This window comes from Artemia franciscana, chromosome 8 (genome assembly GCF_032884065.1).
Source record: "Artemia franciscana chromosome 8, ASM3288406v1, whole genome shotgun sequence".
NCBI lineage: Eukaryota > Metazoa > Arthropoda > Branchiopoda > Anostraca > Artemiidae > Artemia > Artemia franciscana.
Window position 1 is genome coordinate 34,574,171 of NC_088870.1, and position 23,013 is coordinate 34,597,183.

At 36.5% G+C, this 23,013-nt stretch overlaps 1 protein-coding gene across 3 annotated transcripts in view; it reads left to right on the forward strand.

Moving 5' to 3' along the window:
* Window positions 1–23,013, forward strand: part of LOC136030337 (NACHT and WD repeat domain-containing protein 2-like) — a 195,887-nt gene that overhangs the window by 52,094 nt on the left and 120,780 nt on the right. For 2 of the 3 annotated variants that reach the window (XM_065709251.1, XM_065709254.1), the window contains exons 10-14: window positions 626–826; window positions 11,368–11,499; window positions 11,884–12,102; window positions 18,148–18,392; window positions 19,720–19,866. In XM_065709251.1, coding sequence (XP_065565323.1) covers window positions 626–826; window positions 11,368–11,499; window positions 11,884–12,102; window positions 18,148–18,392; window positions 19,720–19,866 — 944 coding nt within the window. The remainder of the gene's footprint in view (window positions 1–625; window positions 827–11,367; window positions 11,500–11,883; window positions 12,103–18,147; window positions 18,393–19,719; window positions 19,867–23,013) is intronic. The other variant, XM_065709252.1, reaches the window with a different exon arrangement.

The window sequence follows — 23,013 nt, forward strand, 5'->3', positions numbered from 1 at the left end:
GGAATATCCACCTGCACAAAACCGAGCGGGTTAATATCTTTTAGATTAATCAGGTTAACTTTCACATATTTACTTGGGGGTCCATTCTGTTTACATACAAGAAAAAAAACCTGTTTTATTCCAACACTAAGGTATATCAGATAAATGAGGTTAAAGGTCAAAAGACATATGTCTTGCATACAAGAAAACATTGGCATCATGAATGGTCCTAGTGGCAGGGTGGGGAAGCAAAACAGCGGCTAGCATAGCTACACTAGTACCACGAACACCTCATCGGCAGGTTTCAGAACTGAAATTGTCGACAGCTACCACTGTGAGGTATACTTATAGCTATAGTTACATTTATATTTCTTGTATTTTAATTATATTTGTATATTTATAATTATTGGCAGGTAAATTTCTACATTTTGTATTTCTTCTCTTTTGTTAGACTTTTTTGCATTGAATTTTATTGTTATCCTTTTACTGTTTCTATGGAGCTAGCCACAGCTGTTTTTGCTATCGCTAAGATGCAATTTTAAATGCAACTATTAACCAATATTAACTGAATTGTATAAAGAATGTTTCAATTCAATCAATATTGGTTGATAGTTTTCAATGACATGTATCCTTTTCTGTTTTCCAGATATCGTATAATTATCTTTTACCATTTGAGAATATACCTACAGATCTAGTACCATTAACCGCGTATTTCAAACAGCTACTGACGTTTGCTACTCCAGAAATGCCGATGTATATTTTCTTAGACTCAGTAGACCAGCTCGGGAATTCACAAGATTCAAATAAGCTCACTTGGCTCCCAACAAAGCTACCAGAGAACGTTAAAGTAAGTTGTGATATCTTAGGTTACTTTAAGTTATATTTACTCTTTTAAACATAGTCACTGATCTGATCTGACCACATTGGGGGGGGAGTGGGGGACGGTTAAATCGGAAAAATTTGAAAAAATGAGGTATTTTTAACTTACGAACAGGTGATTGGTTCTTAACGAAATTTTATATTTAGAAGGAAGTCGTGTCTCAGAGCTCTTATTTTAAATCCCAACCGGATCTGGTTAAATTGGGGGGAGCCTAAAATCTTGGAAAACGCTTAGAGTGGAGGGATCGGGATGAAACTTGGTGGGAAAAATAAGCAGAAGTCCTAGATACGAGACTGAAATAACCGGAACAGATCTGCTCTATTTGGGGGAGTTGGGGGAGGGGAGAGTTAATTCTGAAGAATTAGAAAAAATGAGGTATCAAAGGAGTGATCAACGTCAATGAAATTTCATATTTAGAAGGACATCGTAACTCAGATCTCTTATTTTACATCCCAACCAGATTTCAGTGTAATTGGGGAGGGGAGTTGGGGGGGGGAACCGGAAATCTTGGAAAACGCTTAAAGTGGAGAGATCAGGATGAAACTTTGTGGGAAGAATAAGCACAAGTCCAAGATACGTGACTGACATAACCAGATCGGATCCGCTCTCTTTGGTGGAGCTGAGGGGGGGGGAGTAATCCGGAAAATTACAAAAAATGAGGTGTTTGTGACTTGCGAACGGCTGATCAGATCTTAATGAAATTTGGTATTTAGAGGGATCTTGTGCTTTATAGTTATCTTTTTAAATCCCGACCAGATCTAGTGACATTGGGGGGAGTTGGAGGGGCAAACCGGAATTCCTGGAAAACGTGAAAATTGAGGTATCTTTATCTTACGAATGGATGATCGGATCTTAATGAAACTTGATATACAGAAGGATCCTATGTCTCAAATGCTCCATTTTCAATTCGAATTGGATCCGGGGACACAGGGTGCTGGAGGGAGAAACAGAAATCTTGGAAACCGGAAGTCTTGGAAAACTCTTTCCAAGAGTGGAGAGATCGGGATGAAACTTGATGGGAAGAATAAGCACAAGTTATAGATACGTGATTGACATAATTGGAACGGATCTGTTCTCTGTGGGGGAGCTGGGGGGTGTGTGTGTTAATTTGTAAAAAATAGAAAAAATGAAGTATTTTTAACTTAAGAACCAGTAACCGGATCTTAATGAAATTTCGTATTTAGAAAAAAACTCATGTCTCAGAGCTCTTATATCAAATGCTGACCAGATCTGTTGACAATAGGGGGAGTTGAAGGGGGAAGCTGGAAATCTTGGAAAACGCTTAGAGTGGAGAAATCGGGATGAAACTTGGTGGGTAGACTAAGCAAATGTCGTAGATACGTGATTGACGTAACCGTGCTGTATCTCTTTGGGGGAGTTAGGGGGTGGGGTTCTGTGCTTTGGCGAGTTTGGTGTTTCTGGACGTAGTAGGACGATGAAATTGGTAGGCGTCTCAGGGAGCTACACAAATTGACTTGATAAAGTCGTTTTCCCCATTTCGACCATCTGGGAGGCTGGAGGGAGAGGAAAAATTGGAAAAAATAAGGGATTTATAACTTGGAGGTGCTGATCGGATCTTAATGAATTTTGATATTTAGAAGAGCCTCGTGACTCAGAGCTCTTATTTTAAATCCCGACCTGAATTAAGCCTCTGATTTTCCTTTTAGATCAATCTTTTGATTCTTCGAACTTTGCTAGAGCTCATACCATATGAGCTCTTGGCTCTTCCGGTTCGTGACAAGTGCCATATGAGCTCTTAGCTCTTGTTAAATAGCAAAGCATTGTAATTAAATTTAGACTTGTGTTTGAAGGTTGGATGAGGGGGGAGGAGGTTGAAAGCATCAATCATATTTAGGAAAATATCACTTAGTGTGTAAAGCAAATGAGAGAGAGAGTGTGTGTGTGTGTGTGTGTGAGAGAGAGAGAGAGAGAGAGAGAGAGAGAGAGAGAGAGAGAGAGAGGGAGATTTATTATTAAATACAAGACAATATAAAATACAATTCAAAATTGAATTACAATACACTTATTCCCCCTCAAAAGGCTCCATGGCCAGGGATACAAGGGGAATAAAAAAAAATACAAGCAACAACTACAATATAAGCAACAACTGCAAAAAAAACATAGAGAACATGCCTGAAGCCTGTGAGTCAAGTGCAGAGAAGACAACCACATACCATGAACAGAACACAGGGGACATAGATTCCTCAGAGGAGAAAAAAAGATTTGATTCTATTTTATTCTTTATTAAATAATCCTTAAGAAACCTTTTAAAAGTCCGAAACGAGTGGAATCCCTGCACTGAATAAGGTGAATTCCAAACCTTTTGACAAGCAATGAGGGGATTGAAATCTGATCGAATAGTAGGGGTTGGTGGAATGTAAAAATCATTTGAAGAACGGAGGCTATATCGAGCTAAATCAGAAATAAACAGAGGAGTTTTCCGAAGAGATTTTGGAAGATTGCCGTGAAGCTGATGAAACACAAATGAAGCACAAGAAATAATAGACTGTAGACTTAAGAGCGGTGTTGGTGAGGAATAGTTCGTGTCCATAACCAAACGCTGTGTTTTATTATAACGACAGAAAGTGATCGCAGCGTATACGGAAAAGTGGACATCCATACAATAGGGCAATAGGGAACATATGACTGGACAAGACAGAAAAAAAAAGTTTCAGAATTGATCAGGGAAATGTGTGTCTAAGTTTTCAAATGATACCCGTATTCCGTGAGACCTTAACCCTAATCATGGCTATATGCTTTCTGAATGAAAGATTCTCAATAAGTAGGGTACCAAGAAACCGGACCACCCGATTCTCTGGTCTACACAAGGAGCCTTTTGACACCTGAAGTTGTGTAAGCTGAAGAAAAGCTATATCGATTCTAGAAAAAAAAAATGTGACTTACCAACATTCAAGACCAAGTAATTTGCATTAAACCATGGAATAACTCTCTCGAATAATGTCACAAGATTAGACTTGATATCATATTCCGTCTTTCCTAGGGTCCCAAGAGTGGTATCATCAGCAAAAGCAACAAGAAAATCTTCGTTAGAAGTAGTATTGGAACACGACCAAGCATCACGATGACACAGCTTGCAGCATGCTAGAGGCCTGGTGCTTTTTACCGCCGAACGTAGATCATTAAAATAAATCAAAATGGAATGGGACCAAGAACAGATCCCTGCTGGACGCCATAATATACATCAGAAGGGCTGCGGAAAAGCAGATCAATTGAAATAAGCCTACCAGAAAGATATGAATCAAACCAAGAAAAAGTGTTTGATCTTATGCCAATATGCGATAGTTTACAAAGAAGAATCTGATGTGTTAAGGAATCAAAAGCTTTACAAACATCTAAAAATAAAGCGGCTGGGATATGATCAGAATTTATTGCCGAATGAATGAAATTCGAGAAAGCTGCGCAAGCCTCTTCCGTAGAGTGACTCGCTCTGAATCCGAACTGGAAATCATGCAAAAATGCTTTTGCATCCAGAAGACTAAGAAGCCTGGATAGTAAAGCCTTCTCAAAAATTTTGCTGAAAACAGATAGGAGAGAAATTGGCCTATAATTAGCAGGATCAGTCCGAGAACCACCTTTATGCAGCACTATAACCTAAGCTCGCTTGAGAGATTCAGGGAAAATTCCTTTCTCTAAAGACAGATTGACAAGGATAGTCAATGGTGACAGAACATCTGTTTTTGATGAACATCTGCATTTCCTTGGACGGTTTTACCATCGAGTATCAGCATTGATGGAACTGAAGGCAGAGGAGGAGTAGGTCTAAGAACTGATTTTATTAAATGCCATGTCTTCCTAACATCCATCCCATATTCAGTAAGTTTCCTATGATAATACTGAGACTTTGCCTTCCGACACAGAGAATTAAATATATTTCTATAGGCCTTGAATCGTTCAAGATGAGCTACAGATGATGAAGCCTTGTAAAGCTTCCACAAATAATTTTTCCTTTTCCAGCTTTTATTGAGGCCTGAAGTCGCCCATGGATTCAGTGGTGCTCTCCCTTGAAGTTGGTTCGAAATATTGGGCGCTGGACCCTGATTGCGAATTTCCAGGAATCCTTCTTTTACTAAATCATAAAAAGAGTCATAAGTGTGATTAAAATCTGAATCAGAAACCAAACTATCCCATGGTAGACCAGCCAGACGAGAATTAAATAGACATAGCTCAGTATCACCATAACGGAAACATGGGAGATTAGATGGTGATGCTATACAGTGTGCTTTATCAGTACTCTTATATCGGGAAATGGTGGGGAAAATGATCAGAAATTTCACTAACCAGCACCAAATTATTTGAGACATCTAGTGACGAAATAATATTATCAATAAGAGACGCCTGCGTGTCAGTAACTCAGATTGGTATACAAACTGAAGGTAGAGTACCCGAAGACAGCATCATCGACAAAAGTCAATAGCTGAAGCAGAATTTTGATCCAGCAGGTTGAGGTTAAAATTACCCATAAGGATTAGTTCATAGGGATGTTTTTGGACTGAGTCCAAAACTTCTTCAAGAATTTTCATAAACGAAGGAATAGACCCACTGGGGGACCTATAAACCAAACCCACAGCTAAATACTTTCGCATTGATTTAATCTCAATAAAAAGGGATTCAGAGATTCCTTCCTCATTTCTGCTCAAATCACTCCGGACATTATATGCAAGACGATCAGCAAAATAAGGAACAAGACCACTTATCGCCATCTGTTTCCTATTCAGCCTCTCCATCTTATATCCTGGAATATCTAATAGGATATCCTTTTTGAATCCAGGAAAGTTTCACATAATCCTTTAACCTCAGGAGTTCCACCACTAACTATCCGTTTCAGCTCATCCAAAGACGAGCAAAGTCCCTAAATGTTAAGATGAAACAAAGAGAAAATATCATCTCGATTAGAGAAGGCAGAACCATTTAATTGCGAAACATAATTACTTTTATAAGCCGAATTAGAATCATTATTCTTCTGATTTCTACTTCCAAATGAATTATTGATTATATTTTCAATATCTAAAGGATTATTTTGTAATTCAAGCAAACGTTCCCCCAAAGAATTGATACAAGCCTGGCCACTAATACAAATCGTCGATTTACTCATGGTGGATGGCAGTTCCACTCGATAACCAAACCCACCAGACCATAGGTATAAGGAAAAAATATAAGGAAAAAAAGTAAGAAATAATATAATCGAGGTAAAGATAAATAAAAAAAGCAGGGAAAGAGAAGAAAAATGAAACAAGAAAAAACTAAAAAAAAATAAACAAATAATCAGCACTGGTACGCGAAAGAACCATATATATCACTACAAGACATGAAACTTTCTAATAGAGGCATTTAATCAACAGCACATAAAATGCCTCTATTAAAAAGTTTCATGTTTCATGTTAGAAAGTTTTAATGGTTCATGTTGAACCATTAAGGTTCGAAGATAGTAAATTTAGAGTGGAAGCATTCATTTCAGTAGTAGCTTCTGCGCTTCAGGACATTTAAAACTGTAGCATGGGTGATTTGGAGACCCAGAGAGGGCGCATTTTATAGTATTTTGGCAAGGGGTGGTTTTGGTACTCAAGTGAATACCGGCACATTCTGGAGCATTTTGCAGGGTTTCTGCACGTCTTAACTGCATGGCCAAAGAACTGGCATTTATAACAAAGCACAGGCAGGAACTTGTACTCCGACAATGATAATTTTTCGTAACTGAAACAGGGAGGTGACTGAATTGCCCTCGTTTGACTCTCCTTTGACTCAAACTCGAACTTAAATGACCGAGTCGGTCCTATATGGGACGCTGCTAGACAACCTGTAACCATATTACGGACCTATTCTTCAGTAGTCTCGGGAGGGACGTGGCATACAATCCCAAAGAATGAAGGGCATTTCACAGAGGCTTCGACAAGTTAATCATTATTTTTCATAGCCTGAACAAATGAGTTTGCAGTATGCTTATCATTAACAACTACTTTCTAATCATTCTTACGGGGCTTTGATTCAGGTATACTAGACACATAGCTACCACAGACGCTACGAAGGAAAACCTTGCGGCTTGAAGCGTCCTGAAATTCCTTAAAAGGGTTTTTCAGGATAACCGCATAAGAAGGCCTCGTAGTCTGGGGGCTAGGAAAAGGAACTTCCCTTTCACCGATGGGAGTTGATTGGCGATCAGTAGCGACAAAGTTATCAAACTTGGCACAAAGCTCATTAGCCTTTCTAGATAGAGAAGCTGTTATTTCTCCAGGGATCATTGGAACGTCATCGGGCTGAAAGATGACAAATTAGGGGATTCGTACCTTTTTTCTTCACTTAGCTTGAAAACTTTCAGTGTATCTAACAGATTGTCTTGCTTCTTAGTGCTGGAATTCCCGCGAATGGAAGTTCCAGTGACAGCCCACAATATTTTTTTGCAACACTAATTGAAGCGTCTTCAAAACATTTGGACGCTATTTTCACTATATCATCACTGTGGTTTTCAGCTCTATGCACGAAAACAGAAGTTCAATACGGGTTTAAAATAAGTTCATTATCCGGCATCACGCTAGTCAAAAGAAAATTCAGTAATCAATTCAGGCTCAATGAAAAGGGTAGATGGGTAATAACTCGTTTTATATTTTCATTTCATTTTAAGTTATGTTGCATAAAGAACAAATCAATCAAAGCTAGAAACTTAACCTATTGCAGAAGCATTTTGAAGCCATGAGAATGGAAAGAAACTATTGAAATTTCAAAAAGGATTAACAGAAAAAATCAAGAAAAGTAAACTGGAAATGATGCTGTAAGAGAGCTGAAGGCTTGAGCTTCCCACCATAGTGAACGAAGCGAGCAGAAGGAGGTGGCAAAAAGCCCGCGAAATGGGAATTTCCTGACAAATGGACCGATGAAACCGGGCTCCTTTGTTAGAAAAACATAAATTATAATTACATATATTTTATTTGAAAACGTATTACAGTTGACTCTCGATAATTTGAATCTCTCAATAATTGCAACTTTTTTCACGGTCCCTTTGATTACTTGATAAAAATAAAGAAAAGACAAACACCGCGTTAACTTGAATTTTTAACGAGGGCAAAAAATTGAAAATTTTATTAAAGGTCTCATCAACATTGAAAATCAATTGGGCAATGTAATATGAAATTCACTATAAATAAAAATTACAGATGCTTTGCAAAATAGTTTTTTCACTCATATGGTTTTTAACATACTCCAAGTACATATGTGATTAAGAAAATAGGTATAAGTGGTTATATGTATGCATATGCATAAATGTGTTAATTTTCATTCATAAATTTTCATTAAAGCAATTATTCCTTGTTCATTCTTGATTGTTTGAACTTTTGTTATTTTGAACATCTCGGTAATTGGATTCAACAAAAATTGTTTTTAATGTTTATCAACAAAAAATTACAATTGTAACAGCTGGACATTGTTGGAATTGAATGTTGAAACCCTTGTTAGAATTCCCTTATTATCGAGTTTCCAGCTTGTTGAGTGAGAAAAATATTAGATTTAGAAACCAGAATTGAAATTTCAGTATGTTGAAGAACAAACATGTCTATTTTCCAGATCTTTATTGGATCTTCAATTGTTTGAATAATAAATAAGTTCGGTTTCAAAAAGGCTACTCAATTACGCGTAAAAACGACAAATTTGGTGATGTGTCATTAACAATGGCACCCTAATTAACAAACAGTAAATATAAGCCATAGGCAATATCCATGGCAATCGGAAATATCACAGAAATAATGCTTCCACAACCACTCGGGTTACGTCTATCTCATCACAACTGGCTATAAAATCAGCCAGGGACTGTCCTTGGTAAATTTATAGTAAGCCATAACACTGGCTTTCGCAAAAATTGATTATGCCATTCGATACCTTTTGTTATGCTTTTTACGAATACAACAATCGCTTCTACCTTAAATTTAGATTTAAGCACTTTTTAGCTCTTAAAAATGACGAATTTTCAAATAATTTTGATAGCTCATATAACTACTTACCAATAAAGTAAGCATACCACTTGATGCCTTTTTGCATGTTCTTTACGAATATAATAATCTCTCCTACCACAAATTCAAATTTAAGCACTTTTTAAGCTCTAAAAATGACGAATTTCCAATTGAAGTACAAGTTATCCGTCATTTCCGACAAAATAATTTCACGTTTTCTCCGCGCCGTTTTCGACAAAATAATACTACATTTTCTCAATGCTAAAATTATTTATAATAAGGTTAGGTTAGGTTGGGTTACGCTAGATTAAAATGTGCTTAAATCTGAACTTAAGGTAGAAGCGATTATTATATTCGTAAAGAGCACAAAAAAGGCATCGAGTGGTATATTCACTTTATGCGAAAGCCAGTTATATGGTTTGCTATAAATTTACCCTGTCCATAATAACCAAATTCTGATATAAGCCAAAACTGGTCCTTCTCTCGCTCAGAGACATACATTTTGAGCCACCATCGTGGTTTATGAAAACATTGGTTTCCAACCGAAACCTAACCAATCAAACAGGTCGTGGTAACGAACTGTAGTAGGGAGCGACCCGGCTCAATAGTAAACAAAACTCTAACAAACGGAAGTTTGATGCTAAAAGATATATCAAAAGAATCGGATTTTCATGCTGATTTTAAACATGTAAGTTTCATCAAATTAGCATTACTATTAAAAAAAAACAATGAAAAAATAAACATGAAAAAGTTTTTCCGATTGAAAGTAAGGAGTAGCATTAAAACTTAAGACGAACAGAGATTATTACGTAAATGAGGGTTCTAAAAGTACTTCAGCATAAAGAGCAAAGTATTTAGGAGGAGATAAATACCTCGCTCTTTATGCTAAAGTATTTTTTAGTAATTTCAACTATTTATTCTACGGCCTTTCTGATTCAGGGGTCATTCTTAAAGAATGGGACAAAACTTAAGATTTAATGTAAAGAGCGAAGTATTAACGAGGGGACAAACCCCCTCATATACATAATAAAAATATAAGAATACAAAAGTTTGTTATGTAAGTTAATTCTTAAGTTACGTATATTTTTTACTAATAAAAACGTTCGTTAAAAATTAAAAGTTCTAGTTGCCTTTTTAAGTAACCGAAAAATTGGAGGGCCTCCTTCCCCACCCCTTTTTTCTCAAAATCTTCCGATCAAAATTAAGAAAAAGCCATTTATCCAAAAAAGAACTAATATGCCAATTTCATTTTAATAATTGTGCGGAATGTGCGGAGAGCCAAAATCAAACATGCATTAATTCAAAAACGTTCAGAAATTAAATAAAAAAATAGTTTTGTTTAACTAAAAGTAAGGAGTGACATGAAAACTTAAAACGAACAAAAATTAGTCCGTATATAAAACGGGTTGTCCCCTCCGCAATCCCTCGCTCTTTACGCTAAAGTTTGAATTTTTGCCACAATTCTATTTTTTAAAACAATTAAAACTTTAGCGTAAAGAGCGAGGGATTGCGAAGGGGACAACCCATTTCATATACGGAGTAATTTCTGTTCGTTTTAACTTTTAATGTTACTCCTTACTTTTAGTTAAAAAACCAATTTTTTTTTTAATCATACTAAAGAAATGATTCTGTGATACATGATTTTAAATTTACACCATTTCTGTCTTGTCTTTTTTTTTTAGAAACAACAGAAAATGAGTTTTTATCCTTTATTAATATACTGTAACTAATTTTTAAGTAAAATGAGATATAAAATTGCTGCAACATTCTTTAACTGTTCAAAAATAGATAAATTTCTTTGTGTGCGTTTGTGGAAAAGGAGATTCAAGCCCTTTCAAAGTAAAAATATATTTACCTTCCGCTTTTTCTGTTATAATTCCAATATCTGTTTTGAATTTCTATTGAACATATTGTTTTAAATGCCACCATAGTCAAATTTGATATGATAGCTAAAAATTTTTAATCTACTATTGAAATCCACAGCATTTAGATTAATAAAACATATTTACGTTGAGAATTATATTTTCTCTACTGAAAAGTATATAAACCTTAATATTTTCAATAATCTTTGAACTTCAAACACGAATCACAGTTCCAACAGAAAATTTGATTCCTTTTGACTGGTATAAATTCCAGCAGAAAATTTTGTCAGAAATCCAATATTTTTTTTAACAGTGTAATAAAAGACTGCAGTTTTTAAAAAGTTCAATAAAGTATTTCTCAATTGTTTTGAAGTCATAGGACGAGTGGCTAAAATTTTAGGATTGGTAATAAATAAAGGATTCTGGCAGACCAATGCAATTTTAGGGATTTTATTTTCTGTAAATGGGTGTACTCAGGTCTGCCTTTTGGACAGCATCAGTTGGGAGTCATTTTTAAGATTTCACTAAAAACACCAAAAGATTTTACGATACGGAATAATCTTGGGGTGGGAGGGGTACAAATCCTCTTCTAACGACCCTTAAAAATAATAAATTTGGAAAAATAAAGCAAATATTTATCGACAGTGAATTTGTTCAATAACTTCACATTTTATATATTGTTTTGCTTTAGGTTGTAGCGTCATGCTCATACGAGCCAGCTAAGCTCGAACTGTCAAGGGATTACCAGTTTTTGCGAAGAATAATTGATGCACAAGATAATTTCATTGAAATCAAAGCCCTAGGGTTTGACTTGGCCATTGAGGTAAGTTTTTCCCAGCATGGTTCTTCTTTCTCCTTAAAATTCACTTTCAAACAGTAAAATCAAGCCTTTAAAAGTTTAAGAATAAGCAGTATCATCTTTTATTTGACTTCAAGTTTGTGAGGGATCTAAGAAGGCTGATTTTCCGGTTCAATTTTTCAAGTTTACCTAGACAAATCTCATTGACAAGTACTGCTTATTTTTCAATTCAGTTTTATTTTGAATAAATGTAGTCTTCACTATATTATTAAATTTGTCGATTGGTCTAGTTGATAGTAAATTTTATCATATACTTGACAGAACTGGGCTCAAGGACAACGGTTCTTCAGCTCCATAGGATTTACTGAAGTAGGACTTTATTAAAGTAATTCCACCCTTCTTTTATAGATTATTCGTCGATGGCTATCAGAAGCCCGCCGAGACCTTGTGCAACACCAATGGGAAATTGTGAAAAATGCGATCCGTCATTGCTCTTTACCTATATTTATCAAGTTAGTTTTTGCAGAAGTTTTTAGGTGGAGATCTTACACGAAGCTTCAGGATACTCATCTTGCATTAGGTGTAATTGATTCCATCATGATGCTTTTTCAAAAAATTGAAATACAAGTAAGACCTTTTGTATTATTTTTTGTTTTATCATAATATTAGTTCGATATATCACCCTGTCGTTTGTGAAGGTATTTTTAAGAGTATGATGTGTACGGCCACACGGTAATTAGAAGTTGAACCCCTGGCGGTATAGAATAGAATATATTTATTCACTACAATAGCCGGAGCTAGCATTAGCATGTCACGACAAAAATAATTTATACTTTCAAAAACACTCACAGGAAAATTTAAACCAACAATATATTAATCAAACATTAAATATTAGTCGCGTCAATATTATTAAAATGACGGGTAAAATATGGAACAAAGGATTTGCGATATCTCTCAGTACTATATGCTGAGCAAGTCAGTAACTGTGGACAATTGTTTTTTATTTGTCGAAGTCTAGTAACTGGTCCTCCAGTTGAGGGGCTCGCAAAGTTGGATAGTAGACGACAATGAGCTGGGGAATTTAAACAATTTAGTCCAAATCTATATGTTAAGCCATGTCTACGACTATCAAGTGAGTCCAAATTGAGTTGTTTCAGTGCATCTTCGTAAGTTGAGTAGTTTTGTCCAAGTATAATTTTTACAGCTCTTTTTTGTATCGTCTCAAGTCTATCTGTTTGATCTTTTGTCAATCCCGGATGCCAAGCAGGGCATGCATACTCAAGAGAAGGTCTAACATAGCTGCAGTATACAGACTTTAAAACCTCAGTTGGTGTACCAAATCTTTTTAGGTTGGAAAATGAATGTAAAAGTGAGGCGCCTTGTTTAGTCAGATAGTCAACGTGCGAATTCCATCTTAAATCATCGTCCAAAAGAATCCCAAGTATTTTAACAGTTTTCTTTGTTGGCAGTATGGAATTATGAGAAGAGTGGTTGTTACCCTTTAGGAAGGAAAATGTCATATAAGAGCTCTTAGTTTCACTGACCGCCAGTTTTACCTTTCCTAATTCAGCTTTTAGATCATGATAGATTTTGATCAAGTCAGACTGTTCAGTAGTCGGAGGGCTTAGTCGCAGTGATAAAACAGTTAAATCATCAGCAAATTTAAAACGCTCACGTATTGTTGTTAAAATACGGTTAAAAACAATAAGAACAGAAAGCGGGCCTAATTTAGTCCCTTGTGGCGAACCACAAAAAATATTTACAAATTCAGATGGCTCATGATCAGGAAGTTTGACACACTGAGATCTTTCAAAAAGAAAACTAGCTAGCATTCGTACAACAAATGGACGGGCACCCATAGCCTTTGCTTCTTCCACAACTACATTATGATCAAGACTATCAAAAGCCTTAACTATGTCTGCAAATAATGCTTCAACATAGGCCCCATTATTCTCTAAGTGCTTAAGGATAGTATCCAATAATGCAACCAAATAATGAACAGTACTATGCCCGGATCTAAATCCAAATTGTTGGGGATCAATATTATCATTTATGTCCTCAAATAAACAATCAAAAATAAAACTTTCAAATACTTTTGAGAGAGCTGGAGTTTTCGAAATCGGTCTCATCTCGGTTATATCTTTAGGTGCCTTGCATTTGGGGATTGGCGTTACATATGCCTGTTTAAAAATACATGGAAAAACACCATCAATAAAACACTGGTTAAAAATTGCCGTTAAAGGATTAGATAAAAGATCAGCACACTCAATAATCAATTTAATTGGTATCTCACTAGGATAACTAGATAGACGAGAATCAAGTGCCTTTAACTTTTTAGCAACTGAACAAATCTCTAGTATAGGGATATTTGAAACTGAATCATTCGGTGGTAATTTTCTTAGTTGCGGATGAATTTTACAAACAGATGCAAAAAAGTTATTAATTTCACTAGGTAACAGGGGTTTGCCATTGACATCTCTCACTTCAACTCTGGTTACTTTTTTCCCGATAATGTTCTGAACTAAGTCATGGAACTTCCTTGGGTTGGATTTATATATTTTGCTTATTATTTTAGACCCATACTGCTTACGAGAACATCTTATTTTATATACAATTAAATTTCTTACTCTTTTTAAATCTTTTACGGATCCAGTTAAATGCAATTCGTTCCTCACTTTTATCAGATTCCGAATCTCTTGAGTAATCCATGGTTTATCATTAGATTTCATATATATTTTTTTTTTGTGGGAAAATTTCACAGTATTTTTCGAATAGTTCCTTACAGAATAAACTTGCCATTTTGTCACCGTCAGACAATGAGAGAATATTACGCCAGTCACGATCTGTGAGCCATTTCTTGTAGAGATTTACTAGTTCAGGTGTGAAAGGCCTGTACACCACACTATTTATTTGTCGATTTGGGATAAAATGATTGGGTGTCCAAGCAACACACAAGTGATCACTCAAACCTAATGGGGGTAATGTAACAGGAGTATTATAATATTCAGGACAGTTGCTAAAAATGAGATCCAACATACGGTTACCTCTTGTGGGCACATTCACAACCTGCTTAAGTGATAGTGAATTACTTAGCCATTTGGCATCTAAGTCATTAAAGTCACCACACATTATGATACCAGCATTAGGATACAAAGATCGTACATTGTCAGTGCAGTTCTGTAAGTAATTCACAAGGTCTTTACGATAGGGGCCACGGGGCGGATAGTAAACAACACATATCACCAGTGATGCCACTTCCTTGGGAAGCTTCTTAGGCCTGCACCACAACCATAATACTTCAAAACCATGCTTATTTGGTATATTACTGAAAGTGAGAACTCGATTTCTTATAGACGATCGACAAATAATACCAACACCACCACCATGTGTTACTGAAATATCATTGGGTGTCATTCTAGGTTTGAAATAGGTATCATATCCTTCAAATGCTACAACATCTTTAGCCGCGGACCATGATTCACAGATACAAGCAATATCAACCAGTTCATTCTTCAAGCAAAGTTCAACCTCTTCTAATTTGTTCATAAGTGACCGGGCATTTGATAACAGTATTTTCGGAAATATATAGGGATGAAAGGGGGGCTTTACACTGCGGTCTCGAATCTCTTTGCCAACACATTGAATCGGTTCCAAGTTGGGATACTCGGAAGACATGGTTTGAGGGGTGGGTGAATCTTTGATTTCTTTGAAATTCCAAATTGGTTGGTTGTTAGTACTGGATATATTGTCGGAAGGCTGGCAGATGTTGGTTCTTGCCAGTTTCTCCAAGTTTTCACGAGGAGTGGTTGGTATGAGGGGGGAGGGATCTGCATTGGCTGATTTAAGACAGGTGGTTTGAGCTTCAAGCTCATAAGTGGGACTGTAAACTGTTGTCTTTGGCAACCATGTTTTAACAGAGGTGGAATTTTTCGCTCCCCGTTTTTTGAACTTCGCAATTCAGTATTGGAACGTAGCTTTTTCCTTCTGGGGGAAGTGAGATGCACATTAGGACAACAATTCATGAAACAAAGGCCATGAGCAAATTTTTACACAGAGATCTGTGAGGCAGAATACAACACTCATCACGGCAGATGCCTTTGAAATAATCCAAGCAAATATGGAGAAACGTGCAATTCTCCGCCCTTCTACAGCCTCGCCTTATGTGAAATCTGCAGACACGTCGTTCAGGAATATGATCTGTTGTAACACCCTCTTCATCTGTATGCGGAGACTGAGAATACTCTAGGTCGGTTTGTGTTGTTTGACTAGTAAGAAAGCTACTGCATTGAACAGATACATTATTACTGAGAACTTTAGAGCTGGTTATATTACCCTGGTTTAAGCACTTCTCACAGGTAAAAAGAAAGAAACGTCCCGAGGGTTTCTGCAGAGCAAGAACTATGTCTGCATCAATTGCAGCGCAGGCCGCATGCATGCGGTGTAAGCAAAGGTGACAATCAAACGAAGGGCTGTCTTTTGTCGGTTCGTCACATAAGAGGCAGCTCAGATCAGGACCTGAGTAGTCATTTCTTTCCTCGGTGATATTTTCTATAGTATCGATTCTTTCCTCGGTGATATTTTTTATAGTATCCATAATTCTCAGTGCACCGCCAGGAATGCCTGGAGATTTAGATGACAAGTTTTCTACTGGGAAGATAGTCTTCTTTTTAAGTTGATCCTGGATTTTATCGTTGTTACTTTGCTGTTTCGGACTATTATTTTTCGATCTCAGTTTTTTCAGAGTGAAGGTTTTAGGGGAATCTTTTTGTGTACAAATTACGCACACCAAGGTCTTCTTCAAGTCATTAGAGTATTTAGTTTTTCCACAACTAAAATGAGACCATTTATTACATTTGATACACACTCAGGTTAATTCTTAATCAAAGTTCCCAAGGGAATTTTCACTCAGAACATCCAAGTTCAAGGTTGATTAAGAGAAGTCCATAGGGAATCACGATTGAGTCTTACTGTATTATGAGATTATATCCAGATTGTATCCAATAAAGGTATTTACTGTATGAACTCTCAAACAAGACTGAATGTCTGAATCAGTTATATTATTGTCAGCTCACCTTCGTGGCACTTTTGCCACTACCTCTTGTGGCCGAAGCCTATTGGCGAATATTGTTCTGTGAAATTAAACTAATATTTAAGTCTCATCAGAAACGCCTGAATTCGGACATGGTTTAAAGATTAGCTAGAAATATTTTATTTGATTAACATCCAGGTTTTAAAATAAGATATTCAGAATTCGCGATGGTCCGGAAGAAACTTTTAGCTTTTTCGGTTCTTTTACTACTGCCTGTGTAGAATAGTGTCTAAAATTAGGCTATTAATACATGTCACTACCGGTGCTTTTATTGTTTTTTTCATATATTCTTATGAATACAGTTTATGTATTTGATGGGCTTACAAGAATTACAATAGTTACATAACTCTGTATGTGTTTGTTCACGCTAATAGTTTTTCGTGTTTTTTTTCCTTAATTGGGCTATACTTTAAGTATGAGTGATTAGGACAAGGAGGGATTGAAAGAAAGTGGCAAAAATAGAGCTAGAAATGGGAAGTTCTAAATAATTGTCCTCAGAAATACTGACTATGTTTTTTGTGTGTTTTTCTTTTAACCAAAAAATCTAGAAAGAATGAGTCTCTTCAATATAGCGTAAATTTCCATGCACTCTAAGTATGAGTGATTAGGACAAGGAGGAATTAAAAGAAAGTGGCAAAAATAGAGCTAGAAATGGGAAGTTCTAAATAATTGTCCTCAGAAATACTGACTATGTTTTTTGTGTGTTTTTCTTTTAACCAAAAAATCTAGAAAGAATGAGTCTCTTCAACATAGCGTAAATTTCCATGTACTTTAAGTATGAGTGATTAGGACAAGGAGGAATTGAAAGAAAGTGGCAAAAATAGAGCTAGAAATGGGAAGTTCTAAATAATTGTCGTCAGAAATACTGACTATGTTTTTTGTGTGTTTTTCTTTTAACCAAAAAATCTAGAAAGAATGAGTCTCTTCAATATAGCGTAAATTTCCATGCACTTTAAGTATGAGTGATTAGGACAAGGAGGAATTAAAAGAAAGTGGCAAAAATAGAGCTAGAAATGGGAAGTTCTAAATAATTGTCCTCAGAAATACTGACTATGTTTTTTGTGTGTTTTTCTTTTAACCAAAAAATCTAGAAAGAATGAGTCTCTTCAACATAGCGTAAATTTCCATGTACTTTAAGTATGAGTGATTAGGACAAGGAGGAATTGAAATAGAGTGGCAAAAATAGAGCTAGAAATGGGAAGTTCTAAATAATTGTCCTCAGAAATACTGACTATGTTTTTTGTGTGTTTTTCTTTTAACCAGAAAATCTAGAAAGAATGAGTCTCTTTAACATAGCGTAAATTTCCATGTCATTCTTTTACAGCCGTATGCTGGGCAAAATTATCTCATAATTCTATTTGGGAGTCAAAAGAACTCCTTTCAGCTGGTTTGGCCAAAACGTTTTTGGGATCTAAACGTCAGACTTAACTCTGAATTGCAAAATATTACATATTACATATTAAAAAAAAAGAATAGAGCAAATAGAAATGGACGAACTTAACAGTTTTAATTGTCTACGTACTAATCTGTCTTGACTACAAATTTAGCTCAGACGTTATATTGTTATTTTTGTTGTTTTTCAGCATGGACGTCAATTGGTCTTTCACGCGCTTGCTTACATAACAGCCTCGAAGAGTGGCTTATCAGAAACTGAGCTTGAAGATCTCATTTCACTAGACGATATTGTTTTAGATGACGTATATCAATATCACATGCCACCGGTCAGACGAATTCCACCGCTTCTTTGGACTAGAATAAAGAATGATCTGCCCAATTACTTAAGCGAACGAGAGGCAGATGGCGTATCTGTCCAAAATTGGTATCACAGGTCTGAATGTATTAATTTTTGCTGCTATCCATTGATGTGTGTATTGTTCCCGTATGATGAAAGTTCTGGAGAAACATTTTACATCTTACCTATAAGCATTTTAGAATTTTATCTGCATATTCAGACTTTAATTTCAATCCATGTCGAGCCTGAAAAAGACAAAGGGCTGAGGAATGTTGGAGGGTTATTTGCCTACTTTTTGCACTCCATGAAATAGATTAATTTTCTTGCACGGTTTTACTTCAATGATGTGTAAAATGACTACTTTTCTGAAAAAAAAATGCAAGGACAAAGGGTGTTGCTGGACGTGTCTACTTTCTGTACCCAGTCAAATAGATTGAATATTTTCGATATTTAGGCTCACACACCAACCTCCATTATTTAGGTTGACAACATACACACCTTTTTACTTTCTACAGCCTTTTTGGTGGTACAAGGGGTGGAAGGGCACCCCTTTGTTTCTCTGATCATACCAATTGATAACAATCCTTGCGCGCCTCAAACAAGCTGCAACATGCCTACCTTTTTGCTTATAATGTGACAGAAGAAGGTACAGAGGGATGTTGGAAGAGCCACGGCCTGAGTTCATGGTGGCTCAGGGAAGGTTCAGCACACCTTTCTTTCCCAAAAAAAAATTAAGGAGAGAGAGAGAGCTGGGTGGCCAGTGAGGCAAACACACTTTGTACCTTCAGCTTAAAATATTTGTGTAAGTCCTGGGTTTGAGTTATCATAGAAGGGTAAGATAAAGGTTAAACAATAGAATTTGCGTGCTTATTTAAAATAAGGAATTCGATCCATCTTAAATTTCCTTGGTTCTGACTTGGGGTTTGATTCCATGCTATCTAAGTTGCCTTGGGGCACTTGATTTCTCTAAGGTATTATTTAGGTCGGTGTAAAGTCACTTCAGTTCCGAAATTAAGCTCAAAACCTATGCTAATATGCATAGAGATTCTGATAGTTTTTTTCATCATTATCATCACTTGCACCATAAATTTATGCAATTAATACACATGACTGAAGACCGATTTATGTCTAACCTAGGAATTCAGTTTTGTTTACACAATATAATTTCAATATAATTTTTTTTTCTTAAAATATAAAACATTGTCACAAGAATTTTAGAATCTCACCTGACAAGGATGCAACTTGGCAACTAGTTGGATTTAAACGTACTAAACATTTGCCTAGAATGAAAGATTGAATTTATTTCTTAATCTGACTCCTTTCTACTCCTAGAATGAAATATTTTCTACGATTCTCGTAACGAAAGAGTATGAACGAAATAGTTTGTAATAAAACAGCTGTCATATTTGTGTTTTTATTTCAGGCAATTCCGGGAGACAGCTCTGGAACGATATTTCAGTGAAGAAGATCAATCAATCTATTTCCATTCAATGATTGCGGAATATTTTCTTGGTGTTTGGGGTGGTGGGAAACCTAAACCGTTCAAGTATACAGAAATGCAGATTATGAGGTAATGTAGTCTTGATCTTCATTCATGACTTATACTTAGTTTTTAGAATATCTCCAACAGATACTTCATATTAAAATAGACTTAACTTTTATTCCTATGTATGCAACTCTTAGGGCTGGCACATAAGGAGAGGATAGGTCTCCTGGTTCCCCCCTACCTATGAAAACTCAAGATTGTTTCTATTTTCTCATGATTTTTCTTATAGTCTTGGCTGCTGTGAGTAAAAAAAATCAGTGCCGACCACACGATGTTTGAAGTCCTATACAGTGGATAAACTGAGAGTAACTTTTAGCCTCAGCAATATTTGGTCCAAAAGATACAAAGGCACTTTGCCCATGGAAACCAACCAATGAAAGAATTTTATGTGTAAGACCTGTTTCTGACGGTAAATTGTCGTTGATAGTGTGCTATGCACCCATATATGATGCTGACGACGCCATTAAGGGTGAGTTGTGTGATAACCTCGAACTATTGATTGATCCTATTCTGATTAGCGACGTCACCTGCGTCACAGAAAACCTTAACGGAATATCTGGCCAAGACAGATCCTACTACCCTCAAAGTATAGGATGTCACGGAGTTGGCAACATACACGAAAATGGTGCTCGACTTGTCATTTTTGCCATGGAAAACAATGTACTAATTGTCGGTACGCTCTTGCAACATAAAAAAATTATGAATACGGCTGGGTATCCCCGGATAAAACCACTCAAAATAAAATCGACTATTTCTTGATTTCCCAGAGATGGTGGATGATCTTAAAAGACGTTCAAACTTTCAGAAGTGCCGACATAGGTCTAGATCACGAACTGGTAGTAAATGCACTGAATTTCAAACTGAAGTCAAATATTCGAATACAAAGGCTGCACGTTCTGACGCAGACAAGCTAAGTGACAAGGGAGTTTGATTTTCGTTTGGTATAAAACTGTTTGGTAAATTTGAATCCCTTGCTGATCTACCAGAAGACATCGAGGGAGCCTGGGAAACCATTTGCGAAAACTCTACGGATATGGCAAAATAAACTGTCGGGTTTAGAAAACCAGTTAAACAACTGTGGAAATCCACAAGGACCTCAAGGCAAATTCCAAGAAAATGGTGAATTGATGTCGACCAAGAACTTTGCGTACGAAGAAGCTAATATAAAAGTAAACAAAAATTACCAGGTCCAAGAGACGGAAATACATGACTGAAAAGGCTAGGCAGTCTGAAGTAGGAGCAAGCCATGAAAACACACGAACAGTGTATCTTCTTACGAAAAAAATTCTAGGCAAGTCAAGTTCACACGAATGCCAAGTAGAGAATGAAGCAGGGAAGTTTCTGATAGAAGTAAAAGAACCAAAGGAACGATGGGCTAGTTATTTTGAAATTGTATTAAATCATCTGTACCTTTAGTTCAACCTGATTTACCAGACCAGCCACTCTTCAATCTCAGCATCAGTGACGACAAGCCGACAGCCAATAAGATACTCTCTGCAGCTAAAAACTGAAGAAGGGAAGATTCCCGGCACATACCGCATTATACTGGAAATGATCAAGTTAGACCTGAGACAAAACCTGACTCTCTGGTTGTCCTTCTTTTTACTCTTTTGGCAGACCGAAAGGTTCCCCGGAGTATGAAGAACGGGAACTATAGTCAAACTCTTCATGAAAGGAGATGCCAGAGAATGCAACAACTACAGAGTCATCAGTCTTTGCTCAATCCCGGAGAAGCTTTTCTCATACATAATACTAAGGTTACTTCAAACTTACTTTCATCCTCACCTGCGTGAAGAACAACATGGAATTAGGCCAAACGATCCTGTGTCAACCTTATTTTTACTCCAGACGTTTGGGGAAAAGAGGGTGGGGGGATATATGCCCGCCGATCAATTATGATGACTCCTAAAAAGGTAAATAGAAATGGCAATTTCCAATCAAATGATCCACATCAGATGTTTATACAGCTATTCCTTACATAAAAGCTTATCTACCCCCCCCCCCCCGGGCATAACTTACAAGACTTCCTCGGGCTCTGGAGGGGTTTGTTGATCCGAGTTTTTGTTATAAAATTTTAAATAATTTTAAGTAATTTTAAACAAAAATGGAGTCTCGAAGTTTTGATCAGATGCATTTGGGGAGAGAGAACTTGGGGGAGGGGTAGGTGCCCTACGATCACTTTTGACTCTTAAAAAGGTAAATAAATTTCCAATCAAATGAGCTACCTCTGAACTTTATACAACTACCTCTTGCACAAAAACCTTAAATACCCCCGGGGCATAATATAAACACTTGTCGCTGGTCTCTAGGGCGTTGTGTTGACCCTGGAGTTTTTCTATCTGATGCTTGAATATTTTCAATAACATAACCATCTCGAAACTGTTATTGGATGGGTTTGAAGAAAAAAGGGCAGGGAGCTAGTTGATTCCCGATATCTATTGACTCTTAAAAGTGAACTAGAACTTTCAATTTGTAATCAAATGACCCCCGTCTGCAGCCTATACAAGCACCCCTTCCATAAAAACCATACTTCCCCTTAGGGCATAACTTATAACGCCTACCCCTGTGCCCTGGGGGTTCGTTGTCACTCCGAAGATTTCGCAATCTAATCCTTATAGTAAGATCAAAATTTTTATTTGATGAATTTGGAGGAAAAATAGCGTCGGTGCTATTTGCCCTCCGATGAGTTTTGACTCCTAAAAAGGGCACTATAACTTTCGATTTCCAATAGAACGTCACCCTCCGAAGTTTATAAGATCATCCTTTCCATATGAAGTGCTTCTGGGAAAAAAATTGATGCCTTATGGCCTTGAATTCGGTGGAGGGGGAGGCTAGTTGCCATCAGATTACTTTACTTTTAAAACGTGAAACAAAACTTTCCATTTTAAATTATTTGAGTCCCCTCCGAAGTTTATACATTTACCATTTCCTTAAGAGCCCTATGTGCCTTTGGGGCATAAGTTACAACCCTTCCTCCGGTTTTGGAATGGGAACCCAGAAGTTTTGTAATCTAATCGTTGGACTATTCCTTGATTGTTTATGACCATACGTTTATGAAGTATTGATTTATGATTAATGATTAGGATGGGCAAAGAGTAAGAAAAACAGAAAACTGTAATGGTTGCAGATTGCAGAAATTTTGTACGTATAACAATCTACTTACAACCCATA